General features: G+C 44.2%; 1 protein-coding gene across 7 annotated transcripts in view; it reads right to left on the bottom strand.

Annotated features, from left to right (window-relative positions):
- The window catches only part of ERG (ETS transcription factor ERG), a 141,851-nt gene that overhangs the window by 13,926 nt on the left and 103,396 nt on the right, over positions 1–24,529 (bottom strand). For 5 of the 7 annotated variants that reach the window (XM_085560456.1, XM_085560446.1, XM_085560440.1 and 2 more), the window contains 4 exons: positions 14,825–15,045; positions 2,656–2,807; positions 1,091–1,294; positions 142–222 (listed from right to left, as the gene is read on the bottom strand). In XM_085560456.1, coding sequence (XP_085416582.1) covers positions 142–222; positions 1,091–1,294; positions 2,656–2,807; positions 14,825–15,045 — 658 coding nt within the window. The remainder of the gene's footprint in view (positions 1–141; positions 223–1,090; positions 1,295–2,655; positions 2,808–14,824; positions 15,046–24,529) is intronic. The other 2 variants (XM_085560472.1, XM_085560485.1) reach the window with 1 other exon arrangement.

Below are 24,529 nucleotides of genomic sequence, written 5' to 3'. Positions count from 1 at the left end.
AAAACACACAGACAGCAGGGAGGGGATTCTCCTGCCTCCCTCCTGATTTACCACTTCCATTTTTTTAGCAAGCAGCCCATGGAAAGGAATCCTGTGCTTTTAGAAGATGACCTACAGCAGTGGGAGCAGTGCCAGCATTACCTGTGTTTCTAGCATGCATTAACCGTGGAGAGTTTTGTAAGGCCTTATCAACATCATCTGAAGTCAAATGTGGAAGAGGAGCTACAAAACAAAACAAAAAGCAACACCAAAATGTAAAAAAAATCGTGAATTATCTTTTTAAACAATATTTTCCCCTGACAGGATTGTCTGAATGCGAATCTATCAACAGCCTGCAGTTTGGAAGGAGGTGTGTGGGCTACAGGGTAAATTAGGGCATTCATTTATCCAATCTCATAATTTATTGTTATGAATGCACAAAATTTCTGGCTGATTATTGACAGTGTGCGTGTGGAGGAGACTGCACCGCACTGGTGTTGCAATGCTTGGTGTTTTTTTCTCTAAAAACCATGTTCATTTTAATTTCTTTAAACTTTAAGTTTTCCTCAAGCTTGGGTGAAAGTCCTCAATCCAGGTAATCCCTAGTCCCTTTTTTCCCACTGAAATTCTAGCCATGCACTACAGTTAATTTGCATTTGGATTTCAGGGACTGTTCCTTTTTTTCCATAATTTACAGAATTTTTTTTATTCAATTCAGTTGAATCTTCCCGGTCCTACCCAGAGCACAGCAAACTGCTGCCAGTCCTTAGAATCATGCCTGGAATTCACTTTATGAATCAATATTTGCACTCTCATTTAGTTAAAATGGAAAGAAATGAGCATGTGACCAGAAAAAACATCAGCACTGAACCCCATGTGATTTTTCTTCCTGCTCAATATGCTTTGACTCAATTTTTCTCTGAGATGGATACCTAGAAAGAGTCACTAATCCTTCTCTTTGATAAACACGAGTGAAATTAATGGGAATCTTTCCATCCAACTCAACAGGATTTGGGTTGGCCTCCCTGTTATGCTCTTAGGAACAGCAGCAGACATTTGCAAACCCGATCATTCACGGCGCTAAATTGGGACTGGCGGAGGGCTGGCTTACTCTCTCTGAGGTAGTGTAGGTGTGACAGGAGGATGTCTGCGTTGTAGCTGGGGGTGAGCCTCTGGAAGTCATCCTTGGTCATTTTGCAGAGTTCCTTGCCGTCGATGTTCTGGAAGAGCAGGATGTCCACGTCCGGCAGCCCGTACTCCTTGACCGCCCACTCCAGCCACTGGCGCACGTGGTCGGTGCTCCACAGCGTGGGGTCTGCATAAAGTCAGGCAGGGAAAGGGAAATCTGAGCCACTGGACCCGTGCAAAGTAATCCCCCCTCCTTTACTGACTGCTGGAGGAGTTAATTTGGTGTGCTGAGTGCAAGGGAGAACAATTGTGGAGAGCTGTGAGCTCTGAGTGTCAACAACAAAGCCTCTGCTGCATTTCTTCGAGTGACCTCAAAATGGCAAGCCTGTGACCATCCTGCTCTTTGATAGTCATTCAAACCCACCTCAAAAACACCTCCAGGAATACACTAAATAAAAAAATCCCTTGCTGAGCTAACCATGCTACAAATTACTAAAGGTCTTTTTTAAAGAAGTGCCAAACACCAGGGAGAGAAATGTTTTAGAACATTCAAAAGCTTTGTATTTTAGTGTTGGCAGGACATTTATTATTCAGAGCATCAATTTCCAGAGCAGAATTGACAATACCATTGCAGAGGACACTGCAACAGATTTGTCCACACCTTTCTTGACAAATAACTGAAATAATCACAGCTTGCAAAATTGGCCACAGTCAGTACTCTTGCATGTCTAAGCAACTGAAAAACTGTAATAATATTAAGCAACATGGCAGAGGCAGAAATATTTCACACAAGCACCTCTCTGCTGGAGAGGAACCAGCAGCAAAACATTCCCTCCTGGCTCAGGTGTCGAGTTTACCCTGTGGTTTAGAACACCCAGAGATGCCATGATGCTCTGTTTTGGAAACAAGCACTGCAGAATATTCCAGGTTTATTTGGAGGACAAGGCAGCCAGAAGTGACAAGAAGGCAGCTGCAGCCTTCTTGTCCCATCAACTGTTGAATTCCAGAGCCAAGCCTGTCAAGGCTGACCAAGAATTTCTCAATTGTGCTCTTACATTACAGTGGAGTTGTCAGTTTGCTTATTAAAATGTTTTATGCTGCCCAGACTCAGGGGATAACCCACATAAAGGCTCTTCATGCCTGTTTGATCCCACAGAAGCTACTTTGTGGTGTTTTCAAAGATAACCTGTGCTACAGTGATCCTTTTTCTCTCTCCCACACACCCCGCACCCAGCTTGCCCAAGGGATAAGAAATGGAGGTGCTTCTTCCTTTTGCTCACTTTAGGGTGAAATCCTCCAAGAAGGTGCTACAGGAGTCAGATAAGATCTGAGTGCCTCTTATCAGCCCATTCTGCTGCTGAAATGGGAAGAACAGATTGAGGAGGTGTCCTCCCTGATCCTCCTCAGCTCATTCTCTCAATAACCCCTACAAATTACTGCTCTTTTCCTCCTGATCACTACTTTTCTCCAAACCCTCTCAAATAATCTCAGAGGGTTTGAGGGAAATGCAGTTTTTTTAGCCTGTAGTTTTGGTGTAGAGGATCTAACCTGCTGGCACAATGACTCTTCGTTCGTTGGTCGTCATGTTTGGGGGTGGAATGTGCTTCTCCTCCATGTAGTTTCCATAGTTCATCCCAACACTGTCTGAGCTGCTGACCATCTTCCCTCCTTTTGCCACGCTGCAGTCATCTGGAGAATTCCTAGGCAGACAAGAAAGGTGTGCTTCCATTATTATTCCAGTCCTTATTAATATCACCGGCAGAGAATCGCCTGGAATGAAATGGAAAACTGGGAGTGGAGCACCTGGAAAACCCAGCTCCCCCCACCCAGTGACTCTGCAGATTCCTTCACTTGTCTAAAAACACCACCCAGGTTCAATGGACCATCTAGTTATTTCTACCACCGAAGGATCAGGCTCTCATATCTCTCCAGAAATTATAAACACTAATAATTTAACTCCAGATTTGGAATGGAGGCTTGGTCATGAGCTTGTTCAGCCTGGTGGCTGCAAGGAGCTGCATTCCCTCTCCAAGCATCTCACAGACAACTGAGAAACACAGCAATGCACTCATTGCATATTTTCTGGGGGAAAACTATTCTTAGTTGCCATTGTCCAAGCAGTCCAAGGCTTGGAGAGCTGCCCACCTCCACTGCCATCACTGTTCCACACTCACTTGCACTTCATGTCATGCAGTGTATTCACATTTCTATGTAAAGCTCACAAAAAAAAAAAAAAAAAAAAAAAAGGAACATTTGCCAAAGCCATGATTTAAAATACCACACGCATGACTGGAAAAACCTTTCAGCTCCTGACTAGCACAGTCTCCATGGTACTGCAGTCAAGACAGGGAAATCTGCAGAGGATCTGCAACCAGACACCTCTTTAATTTTGGCTTTGCTTTCTGAATAGAGTCTTTAGGTTTAACATCCCACAGGGGGCTTCCTAATGGCATTTTAATTGCATCACAGTTTTCTTTCTGGCAGACACAGACATATTTGTCCCTTAATTTAATGTCTACAATGTGTTTCATCAGAGGGAAAAAAATTGTTACAAAAATCAAAAAAAAACTCAGCCACGGGGAATACCTTTAAATGTAAAAAGTTTGTTTGGCAAGGGAAGAAGAGTGTTAGCTGGGGTTTGGTTTCGTTAGCAATACCTCATTACTAACAAACTTTCCTTTAGTCCTGCCATTTAACTCCTGAAATTGTGCTGTGGCCTCACTAAACAAGAGGCAAGTCATAGATCCATGGAATCATGGAATTTCACAATGGGTTGAGTGGGAAGGGAATTTCAAGATCTCTCAGCTCCACCCCTGCCATGGGGACACCTTCACTGTCCCAGGCTGCTCCAGCCCCAGTGTCCAACCTGGCCTTGGGCACTGCCAGGGAAATCTGGGAATTCCATCCCAGCCCCTGCCCACCCTGCCAGGGAACAATTCCTAATTCCCAATCTCCCACTCAGCCCTGCCTTCCTTCACTTTAAAGTCTTTCCCCCTTGTCCTGTCACTCCAGTCCCTCTCCAAAGTCTTTTTCTGGCTCTCTTGGAGCCTCTTTTAAGCCCTGTGACTCAGTTGTGTTGACTGCCCAGCACCACCATGGTTAGGGAACCAATCCAGTTATAAAACTCACAAGACTGTTTTAAAAAGTAAACCAGCACTTGGAAAGCTGAAATATTAGTGTATATCTTAAAGACTAAAAGAAAATATGAAGTATAGCATTTTTTTCTATGCAGTACTTCTACTAATTTTACCCGTCTGTGTTAAGGTAGATATTCAAGAAAAAAAATCAACTGCTGCTGACTTTCCGTTAAAAAATAAAATATATCACAGAGATCATTCAATGGTTGTCAACATCATCTTTAGGAGAAGGAAGAGGGCCTTCAATGTTGTCTGGAAAATGTTGGCTTCACACACTTTTTCCAGGATGCCTCTAAAGGCGTCCCCTATGAAATCTGCCCTGTGTGAAAGCCCTGCAACTGCTCTGTCAGCCCCAGGACTGAAAAACAACCACGAGGGAAAGCACAGCCAGCACCTGCCACTGCCTGGTGGTGAATTCAGCTCTTCCCCTCACAACCAGAGCACTTGGGCAATATTTTCTCAGGTTTACTTTTGCTCTCCTACCACACACCACTAAATATAACCCTGGGGTGCAGCCCATTTCTGTCCAAACAGAGCAAAACAAAGCTGCTTTTTCTTTCAGACATAAACTCTGAAGGAGAGCTTTTGTGATGGTTCCTTGTGAGTGAAATGTTGCTTTTTTCTGCTTCGCTTCCACAAATACAAATGGCATAAATGTGTGAGTGAGTCTGCACTTTAAATTATGGACATTTGGAAACATCCTTCACCACCTGCATTTATACCTGTGCAGATGGGGACCCCGACCCCAAAAGCAATTCTGTTACAAAGAACTATTTGGCCCATACACTGAATTTTTAGGAAACAGAGAGCTAGCAACATCCTTTAGTTTAACTGGCATGGTTATTTAATTTTGGTTTTTTTTTCTGGGGGAAGAAACTTGGGATAAAGGGACTCCAAAGTAAAATATCCCATCAGTAGCAGCCTACAGCACTTCTACAAGCAATGGTGCATTAAAAACACCCTTGTAAACACTGAGCAGTAAATGATGTGGAAGATCCAGTAGCACAGAGCTTCTGGCAATCTGACAGGGCTTCTGAGATGGTTTTCTGATCTGAATATAAACACACAGGGGTGGGGAAGAAGATCATAAATAAGTCATAACTTTTCATTGAAATCCAGAAGCAGATGGTCAAGAATTTTGTCCCTTGAGCTCACTGGGTGGACCAGCAAATCCCTCATCCATCAAATCTCCTAAGGCCACGCTTAATTTCAGGCATGGAATCAAGTCCATGGGATTTAACAGGACTACTCTGGTACTTCAAATTGAGTGTGTGCCCTAAACCACTGAGCCAGGGCTTAACTCAACTGCCTGGAACAAACTTCTACAGTACAGAAAGCAAAACTGAAAATGCAAGCAGACGCTAGAAAATGGTGTTTCTAGTGCCCAGAACAACAAGAGAGTGATTGTCTACAAAGGGGTTTTTTAGGACTTTCTGTGTGAGTCTGCTTTATTTCTGTACCACCAGGGGAGCAGGGTGGAAAAGCAGCTTTTGGAAAGGGTCCCCAGAATGAAGGGTGCAGCTCTGCAGTGATTCATCCCCAGCTCCAGGTCTGAAATGAAACCAGATATGTTTTTCTTCACAGCCGCCTGTTATTTTTTGCCCTTTGTAAATATACTGTGTTACACCTGGAATTTACAAAAAAGAAAAATATTCAAAAATTAAAAAGAGGCAAGACTACACAGAGTCATGCTACCCAAGAACACTTTGCCCAGAGCTGATAAATGTTAGCTGAGGACATATTTTCTCCTTGGACCTGAAAGCCTCACCTCTGTGCAGGGTTACTTAAAATCAAGCTGATTTGATAGTTAAATTTATCATCCATTCCTATCAAAGCTGACTGGAGTTTTGCCAGTCATTGACTCTGATGAAAGCAGATGTAAGTTCATAAATAAGTGTATGAAACACATTTTTTCCTTTTCACTATGCTACTATTTTCCCCAGGTGACATAAAACACCTGTGTTGCGCTGAAGTGCAAGGTGTCAGAGAAATTCAGATTAGGAATGAGCAAAACCCTACATATGTCATTCCTGTAATATAAACTCCTCTGTTCAATATTTCTGAGTTTCAGAGTGAAATAAATGAGAAAAAAATGTATTTTCCAAATATCTACATGTCTTCAGAAGTTTATTTAGCAAGCACAGCTTGGATTGCAGAGGCTGCTACAAGGTTAGCTCACACTAAGGGCACTGCAAAGCTTCCTCAGCCTCATCCTCATTCACTGCAGCCACTCAGGGTGTGGTAAATTTGGTCAGTGCTTCCTCCACAAGGAGTTTGTCACTGAAAAAGCGGCCCATAAAATAAAAACCTGAAACTTCCTCAACATTTATAACTTTAAAGTACACTGGGGACAGCCAGATGATCCCAGGTGAGAAGGAGCCTGTGCTGAGACTCTGAAAAGCATTTCCAGAGTGATTTTGGAGGCCTCAGCACTTGTTAGAGAATCTCAGAATGGGTTGGGTTGGAAGGGAACTTGAAATCACTTATTCCCACCCCTGCCATGGCAGGGACACCTCCCACTGTGCCAGGCTGCTCCAGCCCCAGTGTCCAACCTGGCCTTGGGCACTGCCAGGGATCCAGGGGCAGCCCCAGCTGTGCCAGAGCCTGCCCACCCTGCCAGGGGGGAAATTTTTCCTAATATCTGATCTAAACCTGTAATTTTTCAGTTTGAAGCCATTCCCTGTGCCCTGTCCCTCCATCCCTGGAAATTGTCTCTCTCCAGCTTTCCTGGGGCTCCTCCAGGCCCTGCCAGGCCACCCTGAGCTCAGCCCAAAGCTTCTCCTGTGCAGGTGAACAATCCCAGCTGTGCCAGCCTTTCCTGCCAGCAGAGCTGCTCCATCCCTCTGCTCATCCTGGACTCCCTTCCGAGACTTCCTGTGAGAGCAAAATCTCCCACAAAGAACTCTAGTGCAAGAGAGGCATGGAAATGCCAGAAAACTCATTTTGGTTGAAATATCCCTGGGGTGCTCCCACAGGCTCTTGCCCAGCTGCTCAGTGAGCTGGGCTGGGGAGCTGTACACAAAGAATTAAATAAATGGGTGAGTAAGTAACTGGAAAAGGGGTGGCCAGGGTGGGAAAAAGCTGCCAGATCTGTGGACCCAGGGTCCATGGGGTCACTCAGGGTCACTCAGAGATTGGAGGCACCTCTGGCTCCTTTCTCCTGTGACAGAGCTGATGGCTTTCTGTAAACACAACAGAAGGTGCTTTTTCACTGAGCTCCGCACACAGCAGCCACTCATCTCCAATCAAACAATAACTTTGGCTAATCGAATATTTTCATTTTCTTTTTTTATTTTCTTCCCCTTAGCTTTCCCCAGCTATCCTGCAACCCACAGATGCTTCCAGCCTCAAGGCCATGGTGGCAAATGCAGGCAGTCAGAGTCTAGCTCACTAGAGGCCAGTCAAGCTATAAATATTCCCAGCCTGGCTCTTTGTGCTCCCAGAATGGGGAAACAGCTGGTTTAAGTTTGACTGCACGTTGTCATTTCTCCATTAGTGCAAACACTTCAATATTTCTTACGTGTCAGGTTGGAGTGAAGAAAGGGAAAGCAGGGAAGGGGGTCACGAAAAGCCAAAGCTAAGAAATGATGTTCTGTATATACATAATTTACAATTAGATTGCTGCCTGGGACAAGGCTGAGGTTTGACATGGTGATAGCTAGGCCAAAGCCACAACGACTTCCCAGTTGGCCTATAACTTTCAGAACCTATTTTCTCTTGTTTTCCTTTTATTATTTTCATAGAAATTCTATTATGATGGTAATGGATTACATTTCTCAAATTGTATTTCATTTCAAGAGCTTTTAAGGCTGTTGTATTTGTGGTTTGGTAAAATATGAAATACCAGGAGATGGGGCCCTTCCCAAACCACACGTGCCTTCTTTTGTGGGCAGGGATCATATAGAAAGTTAGGAAAATAGAGCATGCCAGGCATAAACAGAAGTGACATCTTGTATGGAAACCATAATCCCCCACGTCTGTGGAATGTCTGCTGATTTTCATGATTAGCACTAAGGGGCTGTGAGGGTGCAAAATGCTAAAGCCCATGATTGGCCACTTTTCCTTACCTTCTGTTTTGTCTTAAAAAGCTATTCCTAAAACTTTAAATACTGAACAATCCCACTGACGCTGCCCTGATCAAAATGAAACACCCACTAATGACAGGGCAGAGGAGAAACCTCACCCCCAGCTCTAAGCACTCTGGACACAGTAAAAAGGAAATAAAAAAGCAAGGATGGCAATAGTCTTAATAATGACAGTAACCACAACTCTTGTGGGGTCCTATATCATTATTTGAAGATTATTTTTATATTTCACTGCCCATCTGAAAGCCTTTGGTTTCTGGGAATTCAGTGGTCAGTCTCAAATGTAGCAATGATAATTATGAATGAGCTCATTATCCCAGACTGGAAAGCTTCTTATTTAGCACCTGCCAGCCCAGCAACCCCTAAAAAACTTCCAAAAAAATAAAATACTTGTAGTATTAGTTATCTGAGTTTGTTTTTCCCCTTGGCAACATGTTTGCCCCAAGAACGGATCCAAACCATGCCCACACACGCATGCAAGTGCTCGTGTTAAGCTGGTAGATTTTCAGAGCAAAGAGAAGCTTCTTGAAGCAGTCACACATCCTGACTTTGCCATTTTTCCAGCTTGGTAGGCAGCCACTCCACCAACCACCCAGTCAGTGGGAAAAAGATTTTCAGTGTGAGATAATGTCTTGTTACCCCAAATTAGTAATATTTTACACAGCAGAATCATCCTTTTAGGGCACATCTCCCAGCTCAGCCAGTGGGGACCGGCTCTGCTGGTGATGCCTTTTCTTTAGTTTTAGTATTGAGAGTTGTATATGGCTAAGGGATAAAAGGTTTTTATTTTGGTATTTAACAAGGATTTTTATGGTGTAATAATTTGTTAAGGTGGAATATGTTGAAATGTATATATATCGTAGATTGCATATACAATAGTATAGATTTTGTAAATTAGCATATTTAACAAAGATATTTTAATGAAAGACTTAAATGAATAGCGTGACATTTTTCTAATGTAAAGGGGTTTTTTTAAGATAGGCTTAATTTTAGTTTATTTTATATTTTTTAGAGGGGTCTTTGGGAGACAGCATACGTTTTTTGGTTTTTAATTGTGAGGTTTTTAGGATGCTTGGTGTTTTTCCTTAGTAGAATATTAGGGTTATGTTACGATATTAGGTTTAAAGAATTACAAGTATGTATGTTAAGGGTATCAAGAATATATAAAAGATAGATAAAAAGAAAAGGTAAACAATCATCATGGCATCACTGGAGAGAATCCCATGGGCCGATGGGGGCTTTGGGCCAGGCTTATTGTTTAGTCTGAGCTGAGGTTTCCCAGGAATGCCAGGCTGGATGCCACCCTATGGGGAGGGGATGTGGCACTGTGCCCCCACCGTGGGGCTGTGCTCCAGGGCTGGAAAAGCCTTGGGAAAACCAGTGATGTCAGGGGCTGGATGCAGCCAGCCCTGTCCCTCCACTGGCTGGATGCTCACCAGGTGGGGGTCAAGAGGATGGGGCCAGAATTTGCAGTGTCAGGATGAGGAGTGAGGGCCATAAAAGGAACCACAAGAAGTTCCATCTCAATGGGGGGAGGAATTTCTTTACTTTGTGGGTGGCAGAGCACTGGAACTGCTGCCCATGGAGAACAAGGAGCATCCCTCTCTGGGGACATTCCAAAGCCACCTGGATGTGTTCCTGTGTGTCCTGCTGAAGGTGACCCTGCCTTGGCAACAGGGATGATCTCCAGAGGTTCTTTCCAATCCCAGCAAATCCATGATTCTGTGATTCTGTGGAGCTGCTTAAATGCTCTGATTAGAACCACCAGTATCACACCATGATGCAGAGGTGCCTCCTACAGCTTTCAAGCCTGCCAGCCTGGATCCTGGGAGCAGGATGGATCTGTTGGAATACACATGGATGGATCTGTTGGAATACACATGGATGGGTTCTCCTTCCCCAGTGCCCTGGCACAGCAGCTGTCACACATCCTCATAGCACAACGTACCTCAAGGGTTCCCCATTCCAATTTGCTGGCTTCTATAGCACAAAGAATCTACTTCTTGGGAGACTTTACATCAAGGGAAAAAGAAAAAAAAAACACCAGCAAAGAAACTCAAGTTCACCCTGGACTCTGAAAAGTCCTCCAGTGTGTCAGACGTTCTGAACCCAGAGAGTACAGAGGCTCTTTGATGAAAATTCAGGCACTTACATGCAAAGAAAAATGGTATTTCCCAAAAGAGCCAGCACAAAAGATGTATTAAGTGATAATTTCATTCTCAAATGGTTTTCAAGCAACAACTGGTAGCACTTAAATCAACATTTTGCACATGATTAAATCCTAAGGACAACTAATTATTTCTGGCATTTCTTTAAAACTTCTTTATCAGCCAAGCTGATGTTGGAAGGCTTCTGCTGTGCTCTCAGTGCAGTTAACTTTCAAAATACTTCTTCAATGAAATCATCACGCTGCTCATGGCAAGAGAAATTTATCTGTGGCCTGAATAAGACTCTGTCTTCCACTTCAGCCTGCCTGAAAAAGATGGATTGCCTACAGTAAATGTCATTATTCCAAGCTACCTTTGTGTAGTGCCACCCATGGGCATGGCAAAGCCCCGTGGGTGAGTGTATTCCAAGTTCACTGGGAAATCCATGGATTTATAAATGCTGTTTAAGCAGTACCCAGAGCCTCATGAGAGCATTTCCACGGGGTGAATTTCTCTCCAAATGCATGACATGAATTGCACTCATTGTGGCAGAATTGCTTGTGCCTGATTTGATTGAATACATAAAGAATAATAAAAAACAAAGTACCAGTGTGGCATATGCAACTTCCAGATTTACATTACAGGGTGAATCTTTTGCCTGACCCAGAAGCAATAAATAGCAGCAAACAGGATTGTTTTATTCAGGTGAAAGATTGACTGTAGGGCAGCACAAAAGGTCTCATAAGATTTATGTACCTGGGAGGAACAGAATTAATGTACTTAGAGAAACTCCATTTGATACCACCTGTGAAAACCTGTATTATATCTGCAATAACAGCCAGGTAAATGGCAGCTTTAATTCAAACTTTTCTTGCTTTATTTAATTTAAGGTGAGCCCCCAGGCTGTATTTCGTGGTGCTGGGCTGCAGGGTTTATCTTGAAAAATACTGTTATTGTTAAAGAAAAGTAGGTAGCTAATCCCTGTGCAGCACACTGAAAATAACCCTTTAATTTAATTCTAGTAGCATTTCTCTGGTATTCACAGGAATGCCAGCTCTGAGACTGTTAAATTTTGGAATTTAATGTAGGGCAATTGCAGCCAAAGTGTGTCTGGGGAAAGTCCTAGCAGAGGGGGCACATTCCTTCTCTGAGTGGGTGCTAAACTGGGGATGTCTGAGGGGTTCAGTATGCTCCCAAAATTTTATACCCTCCTCCAAAGCACAGAGCATGTGGCCAGGAAGCACTGACACAGGGAGAAGGGAGAGCTGAACAGCAGAAAAATTGCAAAGTTAATTTCTCCTTGGCCACCAGTTTGTGGGATCTCATTCCCTGCTTTGCATCCTGAATTATTCAGCTCTGCCCTGGAGAACCTCGGGGCAGCACTTGCACAGCTCTGCAATGTGGGGTCATATTTGAGATTCTTCTGGGACAACTTGGGTTTTAAAATGGGTCGAAACAGGGCAGGTACAGTTTTAATAAAAATGAAATGCAGTTCCAAGAGCTCCAATATTGCTTGTGGCAATATTGAACATAAAAAGCATTTTAAGAAGTGAGGAAATATTATAATTTAATTATATAATTTAGGGAAATACGTTTATGGACTGTAAAGGAGTGAGAATGGGGAAGGCTTCTGCAGAAAAGAAAATGCAAAATAACTCACAGAAAGGCAAGGTAGCACAATCTGATATACACTTTGTTTTCTCTAAAACTGGCAGGAATACCACATTTCAATTCCCAGAGTGCAATAACATGATATATTACATACCCACATGTACGTGAGATTTAGAAATGCCACAACATATTTATTTTTCTTAATTGGCAGTGTTAGTTCTCTGTTAAGATCTATTTTTTCAGGCCTGAGTTAGGCCCCATAAAATAAAACTTCTCTGATGAAATAAACAGTGTCTCATAAAGACAATGATTTTTAAAATTGTTTTTTGTTTAGTATGAGCATGCAATATTTTTTTTGTTCTTCTGCTAATCTTTTTTATAGCTTGTAAGCAATTTTTTTTTTTTCTCAGCAAGTCATGCCTTAGGACATGTATCAAAGTGAGAATTTTCCTTGCTGCCTCCATTTAGGAACACTGCATTGATCTTTCAACAGGGAAGGCTGTAAAAAAATCAAGATTAATAAACAAACACCTTCCACTGTCCCAGGCTGCTCCAAGCCCCAGTGTCCAACCTGGCCTTGGGCACTGCCAGGGATCCAGGGGCGGCCCCAGCTGCTCTGGGAATTCCATCCCAACCCTGCCCACCCTGCCAGGGAACAATTCCCAATTCCCAATCTCCCATCCTCTGACAGTGGGAGCCATTCCCTGGGTCCTGTCCCTCCAGTTGCTGATGAAGGGTCCCTCCCCACAAGCACAAGCATTTCATGAGGATGGTGCAGGCAGTTCTGAAGGAAATGAAGGCACCTTTACTCAAAAAGGGGAATTTTGGCAGCTGAAACTGCAGCCACCTCCTGCTATTGACTGTGCAGGGAGCCACAGCATCGTCCTGAGTGCTTCAGTACGTGCACATACTAATAGAAAATAGCAAAAAGAAGGAGGAAATACAGAATCATGGAATATCCGGAGTTGGAAGGGATCCACAGGGGTCACTCAGTGCCACCCCTGCCCTGCCCAGACCCCAAAATCCCACCCTGGGCATCCCTGGCAGCGCTGCCCAAAGGCTCCTGCAGCTCTGGCAGCCTCGGGGCCGTGCCCATTCCCTGGGCAGTGCCAGCACCTCTGGGGAAGAGCCTTTCCCTAAAATCCACCCTAAACCTCTCAGCGACAATTAACTCTGATTATCTGCCCTAATGCACTTTATGGAATTTATACTGAGGGAAACTGTGATCAGTTCTCTTACAGAAATGCCAGCACGAATACTTCAGAGGCAATTTTAGGCATCAAGCAAGACTGATTTTGAATAAATACACAATTTATGATTATACATGTGCATTTGCTTAACACAAAAATAAAATTAAAAATACGTTGGAATAGATTAAAGACATCTGAACTTCTGAATAAGCAACCTTATAAGAAGACTTCTTCTAATTCTTGGTAACTTCAGCTTCCCATTTATTTCCACATATCTCAAATCTTTGACTACTCACTGGAAATTCTGATTTGACTTCAGCACAGTTTCCATCCTCACCACAGAACAGAGGAGGTGTGATAAGCTGGCAGACCACTTTGCCCTGCCTGTGGTGCTCATCACATCAGCACAGCAAGTGTGAACAGCAACCACAGAGCCCAGGGCTGAGGTTTTCCTGACCAACCGACCCTGGGAGATGAGATTAAAGCTCAGGTGTTTGTGACAGAGAGATGTGAAGCACGGGCTCCACTGGTACATCACCAGCAATTGTCAGCAACTGACTCTTCTGGACCTCTGCCCTCCAGCAACACCAAAGGAAAACTGTTTTGACAGGCAGGCATTTTAAACAGGAAAGCACTTGTTTGGATAGCTTCCTTAAAAATAAAACATCTTCATTGTGTTTCTTCAGGTGTCCCACAGAGTGCTCCTAAGCTTGGGAAAGCCATCAGCCAATATCCAAAAATCCACTGCAATACCTTTGCAGACTAACTGATACAAGCCTCCTTTATGGTGACATTCCCCAAAAAATGTCCTGAGACAACAGCAATGCACAGATTGACTGTGGCTACTGCCTGTTGAGTTATTTATTTTTCTGTTCCTTTCTTCCCCCCTGCCTGCCTCCATATTTATGTTGTTTTTTCAGCATGAGTTCTTAAATTCAACTCCACTTTTTGGCATTGCGTTTACAGTAACTACAAAGGGAAAGATCAACAGTTCTCTCCCTCTGCCATGACAAGATTTTGTTTCCAGTGTTTCCCTATTTGGTTATCTCTGGAGCAAAGACAACTGCCCAAATTGCTGGATTTGACAGCTTCCATGGAGTGTTACATCACACACACCACACCCTTCCATGGATCAATGGTGCAGCTCCAGGCTATAGCAAATCCCCGTTTTATTAACTTTAATATGCGCTCTTTCACCTGGTGTGCAAAGCAAGTTCACATCCAAAATTAAAATTATTAACTTTAATATGTGCTCTTTCACCTGGTGTGCAAAGCAAATTCACATCCCAAAATTATCAGCAGTCAGAGGAAAGGTTTTGCACAAGCTCATGAGAAGTTTGTGTCCGTAGCACCAATTTAGACCCTCTGTAACACCTGAACAAGGCTGGCAGGTCAAGGTAGGGCAACCTGGAGCCTTCTGGGATGGCAGCAGTGGCCAGGTGGGATATCCTGAGGCACCTAAAATGGTGCTAAATACACAGATTTGGACAACTGAGGCACACCCATCACAAAAATCCCTGTTCTTGAGCCACCACCAGCCTCATTACCTTGACCCATTAACCTGGTTGGGGTTACACTCCATCTTGATGGTGACTCTGGCCGGGGGCTGTGACAACCAGTCCTGCTGGGGGACACGTGGGCTCATCTTGGAGGTCTGCCCATATTCACTGGAGGAGGAGGAGGCCGTCATCTCTGTCTTGACGAGGTGGGGTGATCCGTAGGCACACTCGAACAGGGACTGGTCTTCGCTCACCACCGATAACGCTTCCTGCAAACCACAGAAAGGTCAGGGCAGCCACGTCTCAGGGCAGGCATCACAGTGCTCCCCGAGGAAAAAAGGGCTTGTCCATCTCACAGGGAGGTGGACAGCCTCGTGCACCATGTTAAAAATAGGTTAGATGTTAGGGAAAGGGTGATAAAGTACTGGAACAGGAGGTGGTGGAGTCACCATCCCTGGGTGTGTTTAATAAAGCCTGGATGTGGCACTGGGTGCCAGGGCTGAGGCTGGGTTGGACTCGATGATCTCAAAGGTCTCTTCCAACCCAGTGATTCCGTTCTGTTCTTTTAGTTTTCAGGCACTGTTGCCATTGAAGGTGAGGACCTGTGGGGACAGATGTTGCCAGCAAATGACAGGAGGACAGGAGAACTTCTCCCTGGGAGACCCTCCCAGAGCAGCTGAGCAGAAGCACAAATGCTACCAAACATTGGGAACAGAGGAGAGGGCAGGGTGGGCAGCAACGCCCAGGTCTGTGGGGTCTCAGTAGAGATGCAGAGGGTGAGATCTGCTGAATGCAGCAAAAATTGCTGCCCCTGAGAGGAGCAACCGAAAGCCAGGTTCTGCTGACCTGCTGGGATCCTCCTTTCCTTCCTCAGGGACCCAGCCAAATCCTTTCTGGACCAGGAGCCAAGAGATCTGGGCACAAGCTCTAATCCAGGGATACCGTGCCCACCAGCCACTTCCCTCTCATGGCAACTCTTCCTGGTGGAAACCCCACTCTGGAGCTGTGGGAAGGGCTCTTCATGGCAGCACGGGGTCATTGAGGGCAGCAGGATGTCACCACATCTGTCTAGAGGCCACACAGACACCAGAGGGAGGGACAGTGACCCTCTATCCCCGCTGCCAAACGTTCCTGCTGGCACCAGTTCCTTCCCTGAGTTATCTGGAGCTGAGTCTTGTGAGTGAGGCAGTGCCTGTGGCCACCACGTCCATCAGGAAGTGTGGGAAGAGCTGAAACCTTGAAGGGACACATCCCACCTGAGATAACTCCCCAGCCATGAGAGCAGGTCCAGGCTGCCACACTCCTGCTGTCCTCCAGCAGTGCACAGGCTCGGGGGGCACCCTCCAAAAGCAGAATTCAGAGGAAACCCACTTTCTCCAGGGGTCGTTTTGGGGGGACAAGGTGCATAAGTGTGCAAATTCAAGCACTGGAAGTGTGAATACCCCACTGGAAGGGGCTGCCCAGGGAGGTGCTGGAGATCCCATCCCTGGAGGTGTCCAAGGAGCGCCTGGACGTGGCACTCAGTGACAAGGAGGGCATCGGGCACAGCTTGGGCTTGGAGGGCTGGGAGGGCTTTTCCAGCCTCGGTGACCCACTGTGTGACTCCATCCTGCCATCCTGGCTGCAGGGGGGCAGCCCAGCACCTCCTCCCTGCCCTTGTGGGGACAATCCCCAGCCCTGGGCCGGTGAGGAGGCTCCGTGTGAGCCCGGGGGATGATGGCAGCTGAGGGGAAGGCTGGGCCAGCTGGCCATGGCTGCGAGCGTGGGGGCCAAGGATCAGGGGGTGGGGGGAATCCTGAGCCAGGCTCGGGGCAGGGAGCTCCATGAGGCAGCGTGGGTGGGCTGTGCTCCTGCCAGATCTGCTGCTGAAGGCCAGAAATGCATGGTCCTGTCGGCAGGGGAGAAGGGAGAGAGAAAAAGGGATGGGAGTTCCCCAGCTCTGGGAGGACGGGTGGTTGTCTGCAGGCTCCCACCCTCTCTGGCTGCTGGAAAAGGGCTTTGCCGAGCTCCAGCAGTCACACGCTGCCCTAAAAATCAGTGTTTGCTCATTTTGAGACCCATGGGGTGACCCTTGCAGATGTTCTGTGCAGAGGGTAAGAGCTGGACTTCATCCTTGTGGGTTTCTGTTCTGTGATTCTGCATTCCTCCTTTTCATCCCCCTGGTTTGGGAGCCCCTGGGCTAATATTCATAATTTGCTCTGCATTTGCAAAGGTGAGGACGTCACTTCTAGCTTCTTACTGCTTATGAAAACTGAGATCACCCCTTAATCTCAGGGTTTGGGGAGTGGGATCTCAGGCCCTTCAAGCTCCTTGAGACTCATGATTGAATTACTAACACTAACACAGGGTTCAGGCAGCGATCTGCACCTTTTACTGTTGATTTTCAGACATCACCTGAGTGCAAAGATCAACACTGGGCTGCCACCAGTGACTTCTCAGTTGCCACCTTCTGGGTTCTGCACAGTCTCCCACCAACCTGCAACCAGCTACCTCAGCCTCTTTGTTTCTGTGAGACAAAAAGGATGCCAGGATAACACCTCCCCTTTTTGTCATGCCTCTCATGGCAGAAACCTTTGCTGTTGGTGGGCTGAAGGTTTTCTAAAGAGCCTTTTCTGAGAAAACCTGCAGACCAAGGAGGGGAGATGGCCTTTTGAATAAATACAAAATATGAGGGATGGGAGATGGCCACTGGTACCTTGGTGTTTTAATTTATCTTTTTCTGGTTTTATTATTTCCTTGCTGAGAGGTCTACAGTCCATGATACAGAGAAATGGTCACTGGCAGGTGAAAAGCAATAATGTGGGTTAAGGATGGATTTGAAAGGGGAGGGTCTTGATGGTTGGCATAGTGGTGGTAGAAGGTTGTTTCAAGGACATGGGAAAAGCTCACACAAAGGATAATGGGAGGAGTGCATAGAAGGAGAAATTAAATAGAAGGCACACTAGTAATAAGAAACCAGAAAGAGGAGAAGAATCCAACAACTTGAGCATGAAGAATTTTAATCTTGTAAAAGACAAAGATTTCAAATGAAAATGAAGAAACTTGAACAGTTCTTTAAGGCCTTCAAAAATTGGGATAAAGGGAAAGGGAAATAGGGAGCAGAATACTCTGTAGATAAAACAGGAGTGACCACAGTATCAAGAGGTGAAAAAATATAAGGCAATGTATTTTAGAAGAGAATTACCAAAAGACTCAATTGAAGAGTTAGGTAACTAAATTTCAAGAAAATTATTTGTGGGAATTGAGTAGGGATAAATACAAAATATGAGAGATGGGAGATGGCCACTGGTGCCTTGCTCCCCAAGGATTTTTCCCTGGCTCCACTGAGAGACAGCAGTAAACTTAATGTGCTTGGATAGTAAAGTAGCAGGGATCATGTAACAAGAACTAAAGCAAGAAGATATTACACTGGAAGGAAAATAAAGAGTTCTTTCTCAGCAGTCCATGAGATTTTTTCATCAAATAACTCCCCAAAATTAAATATATATGTGTACACAAGCACAGTCTGGCCAGATGATCACAATGCATCCCATGCCTGACACTACTGAAAGCACAGTTCCCTCTTTTCTGCCCCAATCCATGAGATTAAAAACACATAACAAAATGTTAATTTTGAAACAGTTAGCTCCAGTAAATACACTAAAGTGTGAATTATACAGGAGAAAGCTTATACAGATTGCAAATAAAACATTATTTAATTCTGTAAAACATTTGCTAATGGACAGGCATCAAGCACTATCTAATGGATTTATTTCTCATTCTCCCCCACAAAAGTGACACAAAGAAAAGTTTTCTGGTTCCTATTAAAAATGAATCCACATAATGTAAGCTAATTTATGGATATTTATGGTAAGTAAAGATGTAAAAGACAAATAAAGATGTAAATGTAAAGAACAAGAAAAAAAAGGGTTTTCTTTTTATTGGCATTACTAATGACAACAAACACTGCTTGTACTGTGGGTGTCCATTATGCTGCCTGAGAGGGAAAATGCAAACTTCTAAACTTCCTGACGAGCATTGTAAATGCTGGAAATACAAACCCAGTCACCTAGGGCTGTGTGAAAATCTACAACTATGGATACAAAACAAGACAAACATAAATGAGCCCAAGAGACAGACTGAAACTTCACGCTTCAGAGGAGAATTCATGGAGAAAGCAAGCTCAGGCTGAGTTTGGCTGTGGGTTAGCAGCACTCATCTGCTCTCCATCCTGCTGGTTATCAGTCAGTGCTCGCTGACAGGCCTGGGAAGGCTCTGGAGGAATCACGGAGCTCCTGCCAGCTTTGTGTGCTGTGGGTCGGGCGCTGTGTGGAGGCTCATTACTGTGCACTCCACAGCACCCTCTGACATTGGTGGCCGGTCTGGAAGGACAGCAGGACATGGACCCCCCTCCCTGGGTGACAATAACTGTACAAATCCTGCATCGAAGCCTTTGCAGGATGTTGAGGAGTCAGCACAATTACAGAATGTGGCCCATGCTGGGGTTACCCTCATGTCCTCTTCAACCTCTCTTTCCACTCAGTGATCTTGAATCAGAGAATCAAAGAATGGTTTGGGTAGGAAGGGAACTAAAATGTCACTTCATTACACTCCTGCCATGGCAGGGACACTTCCACTGCCCCAGGCTGCTCCAGCCCCAGTGTCCAACCTGGCCTTGGGCACTGCCAGGGATCCGGGGATTCTCTGGGAATTCCATCCCAGCCCTGCCCACCCTGCCAGGGAACAATTTCCAATTCCCAATTCCCAATCCAGCCCTGCCCTCTGGCAGTGGGAGCCATTCCCTGTGTCCTGTCCCTCCATCCTTGTCCCCAGTTCCTCTCCAGCTCTCCTGAAACCCCTTCAGGCCCTGGCAGGGCTCTCAGCTCTCCCTGGAGCTTCTCCTCTCCAGGTGAGCACCCCCAGCTCTCCCAGCCTACTCCAGAGGGGCTCCAGCCCTGGGATCAACTTAGACCACTTGAAAGGTGAGGATCTGTGGCCCAGGCTGTTCTGAACCCACTGCTAGACCCAGGGATGCTGAACAACCAGAACCCAACCTGGCCGAACCACCCCTGAATCTCATCCTGGAGAAAAGCATGGAAATAGCAGCAACAGGAAGCATTTCCCAGTTCCACAGGAATGTCTGATAATGGGCATAACTTGGTGTCCCCAAACTGTGAGCTCTGAAAGGAAGGCTCCAACAGCAAGCTGCTGTGCTGGAACAGCTGACAGAAAGCAGTGCGGGTTATCTCTTTCCTAAATACAGGGACTTCAAAATCTGTTTTGTGTTATAATCACAGATGCAAGCTCCTGGACCAAATCTAATATAAAAATTGTCAGAACTCACCAGCATGAAAAAAATAGCGGCATGGTCTGGCCACGTGTAAATGTAAACAAAGCTATTAATGCTGACAATGTTTGGCAAGGTTTTATTACATATGGATGCCAGTTCTATTCCTAGTAAATGCTTTTCATTACTCATTTACATGTTAATCTCTTTTTCTCATCCATATTAATGCTGTCTCTGGAGCAGTTTGGCAACATCAAGCCATAAGTGGGATTAAGAAATGTAAACATTAACAATTATTACAAAATAGATGCATTACAGGCTTCTTTCAGTTTTGCAAAGGTTTGGACCTTTTTGACAATAATTTTAGCAGTGAATGGGTCATCTTCCTGGATTTCACATGATGCAACATATTCTCATGACATGTCAGAAATAAAGCCTTTAATTACTAGTACTTAATAATTGGAGTAAAGGGATATGAAGAAAAGAACACATGGAGCTTAAAGGAAAAGGCAGGAAGGGTCTTTCATGGAAGTCTGTGAAGTAGAGCTGTTGGTATTTGAGGTCAATATTGAACATGAATTTTCTTTATTTCATCTTCCTTTCTCCACATATTTCCCCTCATGACATCACAGGAAAAAAAAAAAACAACCAAAAAAACCCACATAACCCAAACAAACTCGCGTTCCTTCATTATATTCTTTTTATATTTTAATTGCTTGTACTATGGCAAACCTGGCCTCTCCTTTGGACTTTCCGTACTAATGATAAAAGAACAAAACGATTTCTCTGTTTGGTTTTGACTTACACTTCACTGATAAGTTTAAAAAAAGGAAAAGAATAACAGACTGACAAATCTGTAGAACAATAGGTACAGCAACGCCTTTAAAGTAGGCATAAAGTCATTAGGACAAAGGTGTTTACTTAATCAAATGCAAGATTACTTGGCCTAGAAACATGAAGTTACAGGAAATGTGATTGAAGTAGTTCCCATCATGAGAAGCACATGCAAGCTGCCCTCTCCTTCAAGTGCAGTGTCAGGAACTCAGGACAAAGACTTTTTTTTTTCTCTAAAGTTTGGTCAAACTTAGAGAAAAAAACTTAGAAATGGCTACACAAGACAAGAAGGTGTGTGGCTGTGCATTAGGATTTGCTTGGAATGAGGGATATTGGGGAATAAACATGGTAGCAGGATTTTAAAGTATTTTAGAGGCCACTCTAACCCAGGGGTTAGACTGGACAATGGTTTTAAACTGTGATGTGTTTTGTTGGTATTTTTTTCATGAACTGAAGGGGGGCAGGTTTATGTTATATTTTCAGGAGAAATCCTTGGCTGTGAGGGTGGTGAGGCCCTGGGACAGGCCACCCAGATAAATTATGGATTCCCCATCCCTGGGAGTGTCCAAGTCCAGGTTAGATGTGGTCGGGCAAGAACTTCCACCCAAGGAGGAGGATGAATGAGGGGACACAAACACAACAAAACCCCCCATTGTACATCGAGATGCTAGAGAAATAAAATGCATTTTTTGCTTCTTCAGACAGCATTCCCAGACTCCCAAAAGGACTTGTTACCCTTCGCTTACAACAACACTGCAATAAAGAACTTTTAATTAACTTTGCCATGTGCACTGCATTTATACAATCTATTTTTCGACACCAGTTTTATACTATTTCTCCTCAATGATGTAAACACATATTTCTTCTCTAATCTGATTTAATGATAATACATAGGTAAGCACAAGCTTTGACCTCTCCACAGCCACAGTCCATTCAGACATGGGCTGTTTCTTATCATTTCTCAGATGTCCACAGGTCAGAAAACCCTCTCTGTTCTACAAAGAATTCTGACATCCTGCAACTTATTTTCATTCTAAATTAAACCAAAAGCTGTTATACAAAAACTTTCACCAAACTGTTTATTATGAGGATTAATTGTAATGCACCAGCGTGTGTTTTGCAGATGTTAGAACTTTCTAATGAGCAGTCACATTTGGAGAGGATCTGCATTTTTTGAGGGAAGATTGTTCTCATCAAGGCCGTGCAATTAGCTCCTTAAGTGTTTCCATGCTTTAGTGCTCTCAGTGTCCCTTGTATACCTGATACCATTGGTTATTGAAGGTTTGTTGATGGAACTTAGGCTTGGTTTAGGGGTTCTCTGTGGTGGTAAAGTTTCTCTTCTAACATGTGCTTTTAAAGAAAATTTAGCAGTTTTTTGTTGTTTGGTCTTAAGGTAGTTTATTGTAAGCTATCTAAAAGATTGTCTTCTTTGGTTACTGTGGTTTGGTTAGCAGCTTAGGCAGAGGCACACACACCTTTGACACTCTTTTTGACTTTTTTTTTTGCTCTTTGGCTGCTGTTATTTTTTTACATGATACATTATGTGATAAATGTTTACAGTTTTTTTTAATACTTATTATTTATATTAAATGGTGCTCTTTTATTCTAAATTAATCTATGAGTGCTAACATTATCAAGAACATGGAGGCAAGGAAGAAGAAAGAGGAGGAACAAGACTGGCTTATATTCTTCCATCTTAAAACTTCTGACCCTTATGTACAAAGTAAAAACCCCCTGTACAGGTATTAAAACCTCCTTGTATAATACTAAAAAATTCTTCCCTTTACTTTGTAACTACTTTTACTATAATATCAAACTTTTGTGAATTCTTGTTTTCCCTGTAAAGTTGGTAAATTATTCTATGGCTCAAACTCAAAATTACAGCTGTTTCCAGCTGCCTGCCAGGGTCTCAAATGCTTCTGACCAGGGCCTGAAACCTCCAAAAATGTCTGAGGGACATTTTGATTTCCAACAGTTTGTAAATTGAATTACAGCTGTTGCTGAAAGAAAGGACAGGTGAGAGTGTGGAGGAGAGTACAGAGGGCACACGATTTGAGCAAGTCACTCTTCTTGCTTGCTGCTTTTCTACCCTATCCTCCCTCAGACTGCATCTTCTGATGTAGCTGCTCATCTGGAGTGAAAACCTAATTTCAAACAGGCCAGGAATGCCATTTCCAGGCTGGAGGAGAGGCTGGACACCAGAACCTCCCCGAGCAGTGGGAACTCTTCCAGCCTGAGACTCTGCTCACGTCTGCAACAGGCACCACTGCACGAGGAAACAAGCTGGGGTTGAACTGCTTCAAGAGCCAAAATTTGCAGCCCTGCTCCAAAGCCGAGCCTTTGAGCCTCAGATTCATTGCATCCAGCAGCAACTGGGTGAAACAAAAAGGCAAATGATTGATGTTTTTGCCTTGCTGTAGTTTATTAATCATGATGCTTGTACAAGTCTGTCCTGACCGTTTGCAGAAGAAGGATATTCAATATGGTGTGGGGAACATACTGGAAAAGGTTACTGCTTAAAATGCAGTCACCTGAGTCAGGAATTGCAACACACATCTGGAATATGTTTTCCTTCTAAATCTCCGAGTCTTGGATTCATTAGATCAGACAAAAACCCACATATTATATTCATGAGGAGAGTTCAGGAACAACAAAAAGCCTTGGCAAGTACAAGATAGGAAAGACAGATGTTGTCCTCACCTCCACCCATGAGAATCTGATTGCCAGCTCAGCCAACATCCTCCAGCTCCTTTCAGGGAGCACTTGGAGACTCCGTGTTAATCCAAACACAAGCCCGGTGCTGCCACTTATCAGCTCTCCTCACCTCTTGCTGAGAAAAATACAAGGATGTTTGGAGGCCCACTTGAAAAAAGGAATAATCAAGCATCCATCACACTGATGTTATGGAATTGCAGGCTAGATTAATTTCTGGGAAACGGCAGCAGATGTTTTTGAGGCCTGATCCTGCAGCGCTCTTTGCGTAACTCTGACTTCAGCGCTAACGTGGGCAGAGGCCTCGTGGCTAAGCCCAAAGGCTTAATATCTTCTGTCTTAATGAACAAGTTCTGAAATACTATAAATTTAAATGCAGACCCTGGTGCCTTATCACAATTTCTAATAAACTGTCATTCCTGAAATGTCAGCAAACCATAAGGTAATATTCGCAGCATGAGCCATTCAACTCCATGTCTGCAAGTGCTTCAGAAAATAAATTTTAAAAATCACCATTTTGTTATTGCAGATGGTGAAACTGTGGGCAGAATTACTAAAAATTGGTCTTAGAAAACATATCTTCCTCGTGCCAAGCTGTGTGCTGTGTTTGGGACTACCCTGTATTTCACACATTAAAATTATCACACTGAGTAGAGCCCTTTCCAGAGCAGGCAGGAGCACCTGATTTAAAGAGTTACCATTTCACAATCAGTTATTTCATCTACAGTTTTTATCTGTCAGCAAAGTGCAAATAAATAGTTTAGCACCAAGATTTAATATATGGAAGTAGGAAACTCTTTTATAGATGCCACAGAGATGAAAACTTCCACCCTGCACCTATTTCAGCCCTTCTCAACACCTGAGTGGGCTTCAAGCTGCTTGGAAGAATCTCTGCCCATTCACAATGACCAGAGAATTGCAGCAGGCTCCTGAGTGAAAGT

The sequence above is a fragment of the Lonchura striata genome, chromosome 1 (genome assembly GCF_050655825.1).
Source record: "Lonchura striata isolate lonStrDom1 chromosome 1, ASM5065582v1, whole genome shotgun sequence".
NCBI classification, from domain to species: domain Eukaryota; kingdom Metazoa; phylum Chordata; class Aves; order Passeriformes; family Estrildidae; genus Lonchura; species Lonchura striata.
This window is presented reverse-complemented; position numbering and strand designations above follow the sequence as displayed.